At 39.0% G+C, this 16,375-nt stretch overlaps 1 protein-coding gene across 2 annotated transcripts; it reads right to left on the minus strand.

The window, feature by feature from the left end:
• Nucleotides 1-758: 758 nt before the first annotated feature.
• LOC121507731 lies at nucleotides 759-15,291 on the minus strand. Of its 2 annotated transcripts, none has more exons than XM_041784058.1 (5): nucleotides 15,253-15,291; nucleotides 14,734-15,099; nucleotides 1,564-1,686; nucleotides 1,424-1,479; nucleotides 759-1,282 (listed from the first exon to the last, which is right to left on the minus strand). In XM_041784058.1, the coding sequence occupies exons 1-5, from the start codon at nucleotides 15,287-15,289 to the stop codon at nucleotides 1,232-1,234; spliced, it is 633 nt and encodes a 210-aa protein (XP_041639992.1). In that variant the 5' UTR covers nucleotides 15,290-15,291; the 3' UTR covers nucleotides 759-1,231. The 2 variants fall into 2 exon arrangements, with proteins under 2 accessions (XP_041639992.1, XP_041639991.1); XM_041784057.1 differs by lacking the exons at nucleotides 14,734-15,099; nucleotides 15,253-15,291 and adding exons at nucleotides 2,861-3,277; nucleotides 3,376-7,044.
• Between the last annotated feature and the right edge of the window lie 1,084 nt (nucleotides 15,292-16,375).

Below are 16,375 nucleotides of genomic sequence, written 5' to 3' on the forward strand. Positions count from 1 at the left end.
TCTGTACTGATGAATATTCAGTAAAATAAAATGCCATCAATGTCCCAGAGCTAAGCTAAACTGATTTCAAGTTTGTTTAATCAAGTTAGAGGATTACACATAAACAAACACATGCCATTCCAGTTTGCAGTAGCTGGAAGTGAATGCATAAGAAAGGACACTGAATTTCACAGAGTAAGTACTTTGAAACTGAATCATGGTTTAAGACCACATTGGTGTACTACAGCACTAATTTAAGACATAAATCCAAAAGTCAAGATCAGAAAATATATCACTTTGCATTCATTTGATATCAAATAAATATTGATTCAGAAATTCTAAGACCAAAACTTATGTGCCCTTTTTTAATTGTTTCTCATCCTGTTCACTAGGGGTCAGTAGAGGAGCTCAGCAGTGCTGGTTTGCATCATATAAACAGTGTGCACATTTTTGCTTGCAAAATTGACCCTTGGTGTCAGTTTTACCAGTGCAAAGTTAAACTGTACACTTTGTCCTTGAGAAGAGGTTGTGATAATGTAGATGGTGTGCACCAATTCTTCAGCATGACACCTGCAGCTTCACTTCATCTGCAAGCTTGTGTCAGTGTGGGTTTCCTGTAAACAATACCTCTCAGACCACTGTCTTAAAGTGTTGAACTTCACTCTCCCATCTTACAGATGGTTTGAAACAAAAGATGGTGAAATAATGGGACAAAAAAGAACAGAAGCGAAAGATCACTACATATTACAAATGTTTAAAATGATTTTATGTTGCTTGCTATAAGATTTGATCAGCAAAAAAAACAAAAAACTTTTTTTTTACGGTGTTACAGGTGAAAATTCTGTAAAGAGTCAATGAAGACTTTCTTACAAGAAGGTTGCTGTTGTTTACAGAAATGTTTTTAATGAGCAGGATTTTTTCATGTCAAAAATGAATATCTGACAATAATATCAGATCAAAAGATTCTAAAGACACAACATTAGTTAAAAAAAAACATAACAAAACACAGTCACATGTTTTCAGATGGTTCCATTTCCTGATTCAGGACATTGTTATTCTGACATCAGTGCATTTACAGGTTTAAGTCATAATATTAAGAACAAATGAAGCAACAAAAACGATGTGATTAACTAATCTAGATGGCGACTAACTGTTAAAAGCTGGTACTGCATTTCAAATGACACATGAGCAAATAAACCAAAACGGGACTGGAGCTGGTCATCTTGAGAGCTTCATCTGTTCACTGGTAAGTTTATGCATCCTGAGGCAGGAACACGACCTGTGTCCAGCACACATCTTTATCCTAAAAGACAATCCTCACTTTGAGTTATAAAGCTTCTGACTTTGTGCCATTGTAAAATTTGCCAAATAATAGCAATGGAAAAATTATAAGGGCTTAAATTCAATGAGGTCAAACAGTTACAAAAACTCTGTTGTTCATTACCTGATTCTGACTTGATATCATCCTGGTTTTAGTCCGTATTTTGGCCCTTTGAGATTCTGCAGAATAGAAAAGTCACCTCCAAGCAGCACCCAGGAAACACATAATGATCAAAGAAAGGCAAAAAAAGGGTTGACAAGTACCTGTTTTCTGGCAGAAGAGATAAACCAGAATGAAGGAGATGAGGGAGGAGAGAACAGTGATGGCTGGAATGATCGGCAACATCCAGGAGGACATGTGAGGAACGTTATCTGCAGAGAGGCTGTCTGCAAAATACATACAAAGATTACACTATGGTTCCTGCAGTCAACAAACAAAACATTTAGAAAATATCTTTACCATCATCATGTTTAAGATGAGAAATGTATGAAATGCTATTTAATATAAATAAATACATTAATAAATAAATAAATAAATAAATTCACTATCAGTAAAGAAAAACAAACAATGAAATATGGTTGTTCAAAAATGTAGCACTTGGACTCATGCAAAGATAAATCAAGCACAAAAACTCTCTTGAACAGTTAAAATGTGTTTCTTTTCAGGTAAATGCTTTCATAAAACGTGGCTATTTTTTGATTAAGCAATAAATATAACAATGTAATGCTATGCTGATCCCTTAATCCCCAACCGCAGAAATCTTCATGAAGAAAGGATAATAAACAGCTTAAAAACAACTCACAACATATCAGACCTAAAGATTTTTAGGAAATCTCTGTTTACTTTTTTATTTCAGTGGTTGTGAACTGAAATTTGAATGCTATGCATTATTGAAACCAGTTATATAAAATTAAATACCATATTCAGTACTGTGCATAAGGTTTTAGGCATTTGGGCCAAAAAGTGAGGCTGAAGTAAGGCACAGATGTGGTAAGTAAGCAGCAAGAGGGCACCATCAGGTGGAAAAGAGGATTGACACAACCCAGTCATGCTTTGGATGTCCTTGCCTATTACCAGGGGCATGGGAAAATAATTTGTCAAAATAACAAGCTCCTTGTTGTGCTGGTGATGTCTAAAGGCCCTGAAACCCGCTGGTGGTCTCAGGCATATTACCGGAGGTGAAAAAGCCCAGACAAAAGAGACGATGTTGAGCCTGACCTCGTCTGCTGAGCAACATGTCTGTGTCTACATGTGCCCAGCATTACCCTAGATGTTGTGCGTTGACACTGATATACGTTCATATTTTGAATGGGATCTTTTGTACAAGGAACATGAAATAACACAAAGACGCTCACTTCTCAAATGAAAAAAAAGTCCTTCTTTAGGTCAGACCTAAAACTTCAGTCCTTAGGGCCTATTTTTAAGTTGAAGAAATGTGAATGAAAAAGGAAAAACTTCAGCTGGGTTAGATCTTCTGGTTAGCTAAAAACTAACTTTTTCTGGCATTATCTCTCCATCCCTAATGTTTGTACTGACTTATGTAGATTAAAAAAAACAGACCAGAATGCTTCTGTAATATGATTCTTGCTGTGGTGTTGCTATAGCTGAAAACATCTCTGGGAACGATGTATCCATCCTTATCCTCCACTCTTCTCTCTCCAGTTCCACAGTAGTAGATGCCTTCCTCCGAAACAGTGATGTTATGGATCAGCAGGTCATAAGATTCAGAGGAAAAGTTTCTCACAAACTGAAAACGATCTAAAATTGTAAGAAGATCAGAGTTGTCTGCGTCTATAAATATTCCACGCTTTGGCTTAAGGACAAGAGGAGGCTGGTTCTCATGTGAGCAGATCCTGTACCATGCTATATACACTCCAGGTGATATTTTACAGTCACAATAAAGAGTGGCATTCTCTCCTGGCCTGACTATCACCTCCAGGACTGATGCCGAAACACAGTCATGACTGCAACACACGGCTGTAGAGATGCAAGCACAACCATAAAAACAGTTAAAAACAAGCACAGGATTATATTAAAAACAGGGTTAGAGTGAGTTGTTAGATAAAAAGAATTACCCAGGAAAACAAGCAGGACAGGGTGCAGCCCGTTCATGAATGTCAGTGACAAGAGTCTAAAGGAAGTGAATCTGGTTTTAGCCACAGATATAACGACCTTTTTTAAAGGAAGTCATTGTCATAGTTCCTTCGCTGGCTGTCTTCTGTGGTAAAGCGTTTTTCCACGCTTCGGACTTACTTTTATATACCTCATGCATGAGACATATGATCACTCTAGTGTATTTTTTTTATACCAAAATGTGTTGCCTTGTGATCAGGATATCAACAGTGGCAAAGGACATTCAAATAGGCCCTGATGTTTTGGGGTTTGTTCATCATCTTTTTTCTTAATGTGAAAACTGCATTATTTCTAGGATCATGCAGTGAGTAAATTCAGGTCAGGTGAAATTTTATTTATACATGTGTAGTCCATTCTACTATACATACATATTATATACAGACAATCAATCTTTTTTGGGAAGCGTCAATTTATAGTAAATGTTTTCTTATGACATAAGACCTAAAATGGTTACAAACGTCAAACATTTATCTGAGGCATGTAGGACATTTTTGGCAAAATAGCAATATTGACAAATAACAGCTTAAAAAGTTAACTATTGATACCAGCAAATAAACTGCACATGTAAACAGTCAATATATCAGCTATACTGTACATATCGGCAGAATGGTATTTAGAGACCGTGTGCAATTACAGTGATACTTATGAATAATCAGATTTCTTTAGATGCTAATTTCCATTGATGCAAGACATGCATAAAATGCCCACACAGGAAGGACAATACCGTTTACAAGACAAAGTATATAAACGGCATTGCTGAACATTATAGAAAACAATAAGCAAGTCTTACTCAGTACAAAGTGTAAAAAGTAAGAACCATCTAATTTAAATTAGTGGATCTCAAATTGTCTAGCCTAAAGACCCATCACAGTCTCTTTATTATATTTATTATACAGTACTTTCAAAAATGAACATCTATTTAAGTAAAAATGATTCAGTTCCGATCTTGTAGGAACAAAATATATTACAATTTTACACCCCATTTTCCCATGATGATGAACTTTTTTGGCCACTGTTCCCAGATATCTTGTGGAATTACCTCATTAACATGGAACAGCAGCTTTGTTATGCCAAGAAAAGGATATACACGAGTTCAAATACTGAGAAAACATTTAAATTTTCCTATTATCTCTGTAAAACAAATTAAGATTCACTAGCAAGGACCACACCACAACGGAATGTGTTTAAAGATTTAATCGAGATTGATAAGAATGTGCAGCGAGACTGTTGTCTGTTGTCTGTTGTCTGAGATGAAGATGAGGGATGTTGGTAAGTAGCTTTAGTCTAGTCTGGGAGATGCATGGAGGCTCAGCATAGGGAGACTCAGGATGGGGGTTCCGTCTCAGGCGTCGTTCTGCCTGAGCTGATCTCAACCCCCAAAAGAGTTATGATTGATGGTGCTGAGTTGAGCGTGAGCTTGACACGGATCGTAGAGGTTGTTATGGGCGCATGAGTGGTAAGCTTGAGGTGGTCAGCGTCCAGAGATCTGGATGGTTTGTCTGAAGTGCCGAGTCTGTATACTGAGGAGGCTGGATGGACGTGATATGAATGGGCTGAGTAGTGTTCTGAGGTTATGCCTGAAGCTGATTTATCTTGTCAGTAATTCGTATGGGCTGAGGTAAGACTTGAGGCAGAAGACGTAAATTGGTAGGACTCTGAGCAGTCAGTTCACAGCGTCTAGTGCGGATAAGAAGGAATCTGAGGTATGCATGGAGATGTCAGATAGTTTATGATGATTGGATGGATTAATGGCAAATAGAGTTCGAGCGATTTTGGTAACATCTGAAGTATATGAAGGAGGTCGGCAGGAACATGGCTTCAAGGGTTGAATGTGCGGCTGGGGTTAAGCCCCCTGAATGGAGAGAGTGGATGCATAGGCTGAGTTAGTTAGAGGCAAGAGGCAGGCGTTTTGTGATTGAGGCAGGTTTCTGGTTCCTTAAACCTTTGATTGACGTTGTGGATTGGGAATGAGAGATTGAAGATTATTGGAAGCTAGTGGTGAGTTGGATGATTTATTCCTGCTAGAAAGGTTTGAATGATGAAGGGCTGAATTGGATTTTGTAAGGATGCAAGATGAAGTTGCGGATGGACGTGATGTCCAGGATGGAGAGAAGTTTGGTATGTGGATGGTGAGACTTGAAATGGTTCCAGCCGGCGGGTTAAGCGGAGAATGTTGAGGGAGCTACGCTGTTGAGGATTGCATCCTATGAGGCTTGAGAGATTAATTAGCTGTGGAGCTAATTCAAGGTAGTTGCTGAAGATGTTGGGACTGGAAATGAATAAGGATCGGAATCTGGGGCTGATCGCCTGAACATCTTTGTTAATGATCTGACTGCTGATTGCTACTGAGTATCAGAGTGAATGAGTATGGATTTTCTTGACTGTTCATGCCCCCAAAATATGGCTGCAATGATGATGGGATGGAGTTCATAGAGGGTGGATAAAGGAGACTGAGATTCAGAGTCTGATTGTAGTTTTAGTGGCCGGGGAGCGACCGTCTTCCCCTTAAGTATCCTCTGAACCTGGGGACAGAGCTGCATCTGGATGGATTTGAACTTCTGCAGGTTAAGTGATGAAGTCGTCGTAGAATAGAAATGCCATTCCGAGGAGACCAGAAATGTTACTACCTTCACGTTTCTGTTTCCGTGCATCATCGAGGATGATTCTGTTATACGAGGAGGGGATGCCTGCAGCTTCTATGAGAAGGTTGGACGTCAAAGATTGTCCTGAGGGATGATGCGAATGACGTAGATGAGATAGCTGAGAATTGCTGACAGCTTATGTTTGATACATGTTTCTGTTGAGATACAGTTTGAGAGGAGTGAAGTGATGGCACTGAATCTTTTGTTGAGATGGTAATATCTGAAGAGAGATTGAGTCGATATATTCGATGAATATATGAGGCCCTGATGTCTTTTCCTCGGAGAAGGGAACGTCTTACTCCGAGAAGGCCCTTGTAAGGATGTCGAGTCTGATCTGTGCGCTGAGGTTCTGTGCTAGTCAGTCAGCAGGTGTAGTAGAATTGTGTGAACAGGTGCCTGGCGTGGGCGCTGCCGCTGAAGCACAGATGTGTGAAAGATGGCCGTTAGAGAGGGTGCATCCGAGGTGGTTGGAGTTGCTGCTCACCATCCTTGCGCTTGGTGGAGGATTGGTCTTCCTCTTATGTCAACTCCTTTAGGTCTGGGGGTTGGGAGGGGTGGTGCTTCAGGTGATGGACTAGGTAGATAGTTGTTTATTGTCATTGCATTGTGAGAATGCAGCAAGGTTACATTTAATGATCTCCTCTATAGCAGAAAAGGCAGTGGTCCATTCAGTGGTTGGAAATCCGCAGCTTCACGTTGTCCATCCTGCTGGCGAGGGAGCTGGCGTCCGGGAGAAAATGCTTGGTAGGGGGGTTTGTGTGGGGCGACTCTAGCTAAGCCTGCAGCCCGGCTTGTTTGCCCTGCTTTCACCTTGTCTAACGATGCCGTTGCTCCTCTCCACTGGCTGTGGGTGTTGTGCTGCTCTGCGTCCTCCTCCTGTTAGTCTCCGAGTGCCCTGTTGTCTGGATAATCTCCATCAGGAAAGATGTGAACTCTGTGGGCTCACTGTCTGTTCTGGTGTAAGAGTAGGGCTTGTTTTGCTGCTAGTGATTGAGCGCTGCGTTCAAACGCGCCGCCCCATGCTATCTCAATAGATAGCATTCGGTAGCATCCTGTTGATCGGGCAGTGTTCCCTTGTAGTTACTGGCAGTTGTTGTTAGCTTTAGCTAGCCATAGGTTGTAGTTGAGACTGAGGTCTTCTTTTCATCTTTTTTAGAACTGTTGAAGATAGGAGTGTTGCTTAGGAAGGATGAATGGGAGTGAGGTGGAAGGGTGCTGACAGTGCATGCTGTCATGATACGGAGCGTCGCGTGGCTCATGTGAGAAAGCGGTGCAGGCTGCTAAGATGTGACTGTATAGCTTAGAGTCGAGTGTGCCTGAGCATGTTTCCTGATTAAACTACGCTATGTGGCTGAAAGTTTGGTTGGCGAAATGTACAAGGTAAAGAGGCCTGTACCTCTTTACCAGAGGTAGAGAGGTAGAAGTGTTGCTTGGGAAGGATGAATGTGAGTGAAGTGGAAGAGTGTTGACAGTGCATGCTGTCGTAAAGGGGAGCTTTGTGTAGCTCACGTGTGAAAGAGGTGTGGGCTGCTAAGATTTGACTGTATAGCTTAGAGTCGAAGGTGCCTGAGCAGATTGAACTGCACTACGTGGCCGGGAGCTTAGTTAGCGAAATTTACGTGGAAAAGAGGCCTGTGCCTCCAAATCGGAGAGCTGTGTCTAGAACGATTGTGAGATAATCGTGAAGCTCATGTTGGTATGAAGGAATGGCTGAGCGGAGAGTGTTGTGATACAGTGAAAGCAAAAGTGAATTTTACTGGTGTTGATCTTTAGATTTAGTGAAAGGTGAGTGAATCTACCTAATCACTAGTTCAAGGTAATAAGATTAAGGGCCGAGTGGTGAAGGGATAAGGATAAGGGACGTGGGATGAAAGGATGAGGGTAGGGTTCGAGGGATGAGGGGATGAAGGTGAGGGTTGAGGGATGAGGGGATGAAGGTGAGGGTTGAGGGATGAGGGGATGAAGGTGAGGGTTGAGGGATGAGGGGATGAAGGTGAGGGTTGAGGGATGAGGGGATGAAGGTGAGGGTTGAGGGATGAGGGGATGAAGAATGAATTTATGAGGGACCGAGTAGAGTTGCGCAGATAAGTAAGGTGCATTTATATGCATTGGCACTGGAAATAGGTTTAGGGGTTGTTCCTGAACGAGTTTATAAAACTATATAAAGAATTTGGTGGCGTAGTGCTGCTGAAATGAGAGTGAATGGCAGAAAAGGCTGGTTGCACAGGTGGTGTTTTGATAGCTTGAGTGTAGTTATTGATGGGAGGAGAGAAAAACATTTGGGTGTTGGGAGAGGGAGGGGGTTGATAGATAGGCAAGAAATGGAGAAGGTTGAGGATAGCCAGCCTGGTTATTTTTTTTTTTATTTTATTTTATTTTTTATCTCATTTATTTTTTAATTATATCATTATTATATTATTTATTTATTTATTTGTTTATTTTTTAATTAATTTAGTTAGTTAGTTAGTTTATTACTGGTGCTCCTTAAGCTGCCGCAGGGTTGGCTTTGGCAGAGAGAAGGACAGAGCCCACATTGCTGTCAGTGGCTGAAAGAGGGGAGGAAAGAAAAGGACGAATTGAGAGAGACACAAAGGGAGCAGGCACAGGGTAATACGACCTGATCACCAGCAGAGGGAGCGGATGAAGGAGGTCCTGGCTGTAGGAGCGGCTCTGTGGCGCCACGCTTGACGACGCTCGCGGTGATTGGCTCTGGCGAAGAACCAGGAAGCGGGGGAGGCCAGGTAGCGTTGTTTTGGTTTTATGAATGAATTGACAGAGGATTGTGAACGAGGAGTCAGCGTTGTCGACGAGGATGCCCCGTGTAGACTTGAATGACCGGTGGCTGTGAGTGGGAGACCGTTCTGCGGGAGAGTGGTGTAGGTGTCCATACCTTTGATGTCTTCGAGTTCCGTGTCGTGCCGATGGAGGAGATGAGGCTGATGGTAGTCGGAGGGATTACTTTAAGGGATGTTGTGTTGAAGTCGCGGGTTCGATGCAGGCTAACCACTGACGGTGCGCGGCTCCGCCATGATTCCTGACTGTGGTCGAGTCGGGCTGCGTTTCTGTGCTGACTCGATGAGCGGGGGATGATCTATTTGGTGATGGAGTTCAGAATCCATGGTGAGTTCTTGTTTTTATTAATGCGATTTATAGATATTTATACTACTACTACTACTGCTTCTACAGCTACTACTACTATTATGATAATAATGGTGGGAATTACGGCTCTGTGATTCAAGTCTGCTCAGCTCAATAAGCAGATCCAGCTATCCCAAAGGGATCTTTATTTGGGTACCAGTCGGGTTTCGTTTGACCTGACAAATGTAATGTCATGACTATAAAACTGATATTTGTGGCTGGTATTTTATTTAGATTATCCTTGATATTTTTCCCCCCTACTAATCGATCACATAACACAAAAACACATACAAAATATACAAAACAAAAAAACACATCTGATTATAATAATGATATAAGACTGTTCTCAGGGGCGCAGCCCCATGTACGCGGACGGCCCGGGCTCAAATCAGCCCCTCACTGCATGTCTCTCCCCCACTCTTGTCCCAGTTTCCAGCTCTATCCACTGTCCTCCTCCATCAAATAAAGGCACAAGAATGCCCAAAATAAACCTTAAAAAAAAAAAAAAAAAAAAACTGTTCTCAAACAGGATGCAGATCTAATTGTTCATGTAAAAGGGCCGTCTCTTTGAACTGGCTTGTTCATGAACGACACATCCCTAAATGAAAATAATTACAATTTCAAGTCCTTTAAAGTGAATTTTCAAACACAAGCACTGTTTAAAAACCTTTGTTAAGTCTGTTTTACAAAATTCAGCCCCATCTAGAAAACAGAACACACTAAGAGACAACTTTGAGCTGTGAAGTCCCTCCCCACCACTGCATCAGGAGAGGGGTCTGAAGAAAACCACAGTTTCCTTTTCAATCTCAACCTTGTTGCTTGTATGAGCTGTTTGTGCACATGTATGTTTGTGCCGAGAAATATCTTAAAGGAAAAAAACAGACAAAGCAATAAGTCAAATTCATTGCTTCTATCATGAAAGGCTTATGTTTGCTGTTGGGATTCAGGCTCACAACAATTTTTGAATTTTAGATGAAACTGCACCAGACCACAACCTTCCACATCATCCTTTTTATGTTAAAGGCTCACGGGGGATGTTGACTGAAAAATGAGAGTATAACTACAGCCATTTGGAATCATGTGAATACAGACAAGTCAACCCCTTTTATTATTGTCAACAAATATTGAGATATTTAAGCCAAATTATGAAGTTTTTGACCTTTCTTTGTCCATCCTTAAAGCCAAGGTCAGACTTTTTCAACATGATTATGTTGACCTGTCAACCCTGAATACGTTTGTCCTGGTGGGTAACAATTAAGAGAACTTCTGAGATGCCTCCCAGCCTTCCCACAGAAAGTCTAGCCCGCGTTTTGACATGTCTACGATGATATGTGACATCAGTGCTCAATAACATGCAGCAGCCACAAATGTGAACAAAACAAATGGCAAAGGAAAAGAAGAGTGATGAAGTTGGTGCTGTGAGATGGAGCTCTTAGAGAGAAGAAATGTTTATTAAGCTCTGACAACATCTGTCTTTTTGATGTGTCAAAGAGGGATGACCAAAAAAGAGTAAAAAGGGCGAGGATTAGCAACCAGTAAATTACTGCCGTAAACATTACCATCAAGCTAGAGTGTCATTCACCTCTGTTTGAGGATGCATTGCAAACACAGTTGATAAAGAATGTGTTTTAGTCTTTTCGAGAAGTAATCCAGCCTAAACTTTCTTCCTTACAAAATCATTATATCAGTTACAATGACTTATTGCTCACATGTAGTCTGTCGTATCTGCCAGTACAAATGTATGGCTCTACAGTCACCAAACCTGACATAGGGACCATTTTCACACACAGAAAAACAAACAAAACATAAAGTGCCATCTCAGCTTGGCTGATGAGACAGACAGTTTATAGCTTTTTTCCACGGTTGTACTAAAGTACAAGCACAGGCTTGACCCAGGGTTATAATAGTTTTAGATTTTTCATTAGTTTCTATTATTTTGTTTTCACTGTCTGTGTTGGATTTCAGATTAGTTTTTATTAGTTTTGACTGCTGGTTTGTTAGTTTCAGTTTAGTTTTAATTTTGCAAAAATGCTTAGTTTTAGTTTAGTTTTGATTCATTTTAGTGTTAGTTTTAGCTTTTTACAAACAGATGTAAGGGCTGAGTGAGTGTAATACATTTCTAAAAACATATAAAAACATGCTACTCTTTACTTATCATTTATTTATTTAATGATGATGTTTGAATATAACTGGAGACATAAAACTACCACTATGTGAAGTCTTAACCAATCAGATCAGGCAATCCCCAGACTTGTGTGTTGGTGCAAGTCAGTATGGTTGTGTCAAAGACTAAAACTAAGGATATTTTATTTTAGTTAGTTTTGTAAGCGCACTATACAGTTTTAGTTAGTTTTAGTTTTTTTGGTAATTGGCTTTTTCTTTTTTTTTGTTTCAGTTAACTAAAATGATTTTTGAATTTTAGTTTTAGTTATTGAGATAGTTTTAGTTTTCTATAACAACCTTGATACAGAGCCATACTTTTTTACCGTAATTTCCACATAGACAGAAGGAGAGCCACCTTCCACACTTGAAGTGTGTGTAGAATGCTGTGCAACGCAGTGCAGCCCTGCAAGAGCTGATTATGTAAGTTGTTCAGTAAATTTAACAGAAAGAAAAAAATTTCAATTCACCTAAATGCAAGAGCTTCAAGCAAACATAGGAAACTAACCAATAACACTGCATTGTGTTAGTCATTTGTAAGAAACTAAAATTTTAGTGCACACTGTAAAAATAAATTTCATTTTGACTTCAATTTCATATTCTGACCTTTTAAACTCATGAATTTAAATTTTATCTCACGTTTTGACATTTTCAACTCCTATCATCTACTTTTAATCTCATATTTTGACATTCCAAACTCACAGTTTAAAGTTTAAACTCATATATTGATCTTTAAAACTCATGATTTCAAATTTTATTTCATATTTTGACCCTTTAAACCTAGGATTTCTATCATCTATCCTATTTTCCTTTTAAAAACATTATTTTGGCTTATTTTGGTGTTTTGACATTTTAAACTAATAATTTTGACTTTTTATCTGCGATTTTAAGGCCTCTAGACTTCATTTTTACATTTTAAAATCTCAAAATCATTTAGCATGGGCCACCTGCTAGGCTCTCAGGTTAGATCTAAATTCAGAATCCGGCTTCTGCTGTGATTGAGTTTGACACCCCTGGTCTAGAGGAATTAATTGAAACGAATGCTAAAAAGTGCTCAGTCCGCACTAACATTTAATTTATTTATTTATTTATTTATTTTTACAACAATATGATTAAATCCAATTACTTTCTATTGGCGCTTAAGCTTTTGCAATATAGTTGAATTTTTGAAATCCATCCGAGAAAATGAAGACCAACAAAAGATACTGAGGCAAGAAGGGAAGTCTGCACACTGTATTAATAAGCCCCAAAGTGGATTTGGCAAAAAGTGCAAAAGTAAGAATGATATACAAGAAATGCAGCATAGGATGCTGAGTAATAATAGATCAGCCCACATCCAGCATACTTAAAGTATAGAATTTTATCAAAAGTTACTTTTTTTTAAAACACTAAAAAGAAGCAATTTCTATGTTAATCCATAATAAAATAAAATTATTACACTTTGAAGAGAGAAGAAAATCTTGCTTCACAATGTAATAACAAACACAAATGTAATGTTTTTAAAATATGCACAAATGGTTGTTAAATTATGTGCTGAGCATTTTGTTACATTGTCAGCCAGTTTTTACATTATGAGTTTTTATTCCATTTTCTGTAACATTATGCTTCATTGTTACATCACCAGCTCTGACAAGCCCAGAGCAGCTTGAGCTGAGAAGGCAGAAATCACGGGAGGAGTTCAAGTTCACTCAGGAATAGTATGTTAACAGCGATTCCATAATTTTATTGCTTCTATCATGGGTGAGTACCTACCTTGTCAAGTTAGAAGGTAAATGTTTGCAACAAAGGATTGGTTTGTGTGAAATTCTGTTATTTTTTATTTATTTATTTATTTATTTTTTACCTCAACAGTTAGCTACCCTTTGACAATGACACCGTTGTAACTTTATGACCCGCAGACCAACCAGTGACTTGTTACTTTTGCCACAGGATGAGAAGTTGGTTGATGTAGTCATGATCAGTTGTCTGTGCATTGTGTTGTACTTAAAGTTGACTGGATAACTGACACATTTTTTAGGCTATATCCAACATTAACCCAGAATTGCCACTCCGCTCTGCTACCCACTGCAAATATGCAGCAGGTCTATTTTCAATGCCAGCCACCACCAAACGGTTTTAATCTACACAGAGCAAGCCAATCCAAACAACCATAAAAACGTGTAAAGTATCTGGTCAGCTTCAAAATACAGTACAATTTAAAGACTCCATGTGGTAAATCATCACTATATCAACATTAAGTCTCACTGGTCAGTCAGTGGGTCACAGAGCTACAACGGCACCATAGACATAGAAAAGTTAACTTCTATGGTTGAAAACCACAAAAAATTACATGAAACCAAACATTCTCAAACATAAACTTCCAAATGTAATCACCCATGGTAGAAGCAGGTATCATGTAGAAATGAAGGACAATCCACAAAGTTTACTTTAAAGGTGAAAAACCACAGAAATTTACATGAAACCACACTCCCTGTGTAGAAAACATTCACGTTTTTACTTCAAAATGTTCCACCAATGGCAGAAGCAATAAAATCATGGAATCATATTGAAGCAACCCCAAAAAGGCAGAATAATCTGCTGTTGACATGCTACTCCTGCATAGTTCTCCTGTGATCTTGTGGCCCTCATCTCAAGTTGCCCGGGGCTACAGTATGTTCAGTGATCCAGACTTGCAAAACCACTGTGCCGTGTAGCATGGGGCAGCGTGTGTATGAGGAAATTATGGTTTAGTTTTCCTGTAAAAATACATGAATGGTGGTAATTTTCACAAGAATTCAACTTAATGATCTTTATTTGTTTTTCTTGAGATTACAAAGCTGGTTTTCACAAGATAATAAGTTAATTACTTGAGAAATTACCAAATATTTGCTATCTTCAAGGAAAAACGAGTAAAAAGGAAATGTATGCATGCTCTTGGGTGCTTTTCAGAGATGTCTGCTTCATCATCTCTCTTTGTTCAATCATGTTTTCCTCCATCAAAGATCCCCAAAATTTTTTCATTATTTAAATTTGTATGGTTGAAAATTGTAATTGTCACAAAACACATGATTTCAGACAAGTTGGTGGACCATTTAATTCTTTATTAAATCCTGATTGTGTTTAAAGTTGTAAATGTAATGAATTCGCTCCTTCTTTCACGAACATGTAGGCATGTTAATCACTGTTTCTGATTTAAGTCACTTGCTTGTTGTAAATGAAAAAAAAATTCAAAAAATGTCATCAAAAACAGCATTAATGTGCATACTTCAGTTTGGTTATTCCACTCCTGTTTTAAAGGCAAGTTTACTTTTGCATGAACAATATTTGTCTGCGTGGTTAAATTCACTAATACCACAGTAAAAACATCGTAGACATACTTACTGAACACGATCCTTGTTGTGAGATTACCATAGCTGTAAATGTTTCTGCTGTAAATCTTATCTTGGTCCTCCACCTTTGGTTCTGTAGTTCCACAGTAGTAGAGGCCTTCATCTGACTCAGTGAGATTCTGGATCAACAGGTCGTAGGATTCAGAGGACTGGTTCTTCACAAAGTCAAAACGAGGAGGGAGAGTTCGACTTATAAGAACAAGTGAAGGCTGGTTGTTGTGAGAGCAGTTTCTGTACCATATGATGTAGACTCCCACTGATGTTTTGCAGTCACAATAGAGAGTGATGTTGTCTCCCTGATTAACTGTCACCTCCATCACTGATCCACAAACACAGATGTGACTGGAGGAAACCAATGCTGGAGCACAAACACATCATAACTACAGGTTAATATGTGCAAATACATCATTATCTAAACACACCAACAATCAAAATGTATATGAATAAATATTCTTATAATATCAAAAATCATTCCAATGCAGTCATTAAAACTTATCTTCAGAAGAATTACCTGAGACAATGACCAGAAAAATGTGCCATCCCTCCATGACTGCTGATGTCAGAGATGTAAAAGACAAGGAAACAATTCTGACAAACATCACACTCGCACAGGCTTTGCCATGAAAGGAAGCATAAGCAGTGATTGGCCAGTCTTAGAAATCAGGAAGTTGAAATACCTATCTGATAGACTTTTGTATGCTGCTTTGTAAGTCTGGACTGGATTTTATACAAAGAGAGATTTTGATGCATTAGTTAGAAAAGCAGACAGTAGCAGTAAGATACAGATATGTGATAGATGCATGTTTCAAAGAGTTGAACAGCAAATTTAACTACGGTATTATGCAATGTTTGGTGAAGATTGTAATATTGTTTTAACTGTTTTTCTGTGGTTGTTTACAGTTGAAATTGTGGTGTTAGGAAGCACTTGGAGTTTAGCAAGTTCGGGTGTGGGTGCCAAATATGAGTGTGGCCGTCACAGTAGCTGTACTGACTGCAACTGCAGTTAAATATGAAAAGAAAAGTTGTCTCTTATTCAAATTTTGTGCCCAGAAATGAAATCAACCTGGTTTTTATTTAAACTGTTTATTAGAGCACACAGAAATGCCTAATACATGCCTAATAAATGCCTAATATATATGCCTAATTACACACAAAATTGATACATTAATACAAATGAGTATGTCTAAAACCTTAAATAATCTCACCTATAAATATTTTTCTCTATTCATTAGAGCATAAAAAGCCACTGATACAGTTGGTGTCTATGGGTGTGTGTATACATCTTGGCATTTTACGTTGTGGTTCTATGCAGCTCCTGACTCTATAAACAATATGACCACATTAAAGCATAAATCTCTGTGACTCAGAAGTTTTCTGTCTGAATGAGAACAAAAAACTTGTGGTGAAGGTAGACATCACTGCTGCGGTATGAACATAAATGTTATTTAAAGCAAATAGCACCTTTTCTCAGCCTTTCTTGTTCCTATGTCGGCCCTTGACCACTATGTGAAAAACTACAAAACTTTCCACTCCAGAGTGACAAGAACAGACACACAGTCATGATTTCCCCCCTTTGAGCCAAGTGCGTGAAACAGAGACTTTTGGAGAAGATTGGGCAATTTTAAGTCCATGTG

This window comes from Cheilinus undulatus, linkage group 4, assembly GCF_018320785.1.
Source record: "Cheilinus undulatus linkage group 4, ASM1832078v1, whole genome shotgun sequence".
Lineage (NCBI taxonomy): Eukaryota > Metazoa > Chordata > Actinopteri > Labriformes > Labridae > Cheilinus > Cheilinus undulatus.

Excerpts from the sequence above, each read along its gene's own strand:
- LOC121507731 (XM_041784057.1), bottom strand. The coding sequence starts at position 3,412 with ATGAACGGGCTGCACCCTGTCCTGCTTGTTTTCCTGG. Across the intron at positions 3,278-3,375 it reads TGTCCTGCTTGTTTTCCTGG|CCGTGTGTTGCAGTCATGAC; the intron begins GTAATTCTTTTT and ends GCATCTCTACAG. Across the intron at positions 1,480-1,563 it reads TCTCTTCTGCCAGAAAACAG|AATCTCAAAGGGCCAAAATA; the intron begins GTACTTGTCAAC and ends TCTATTCTGCAG.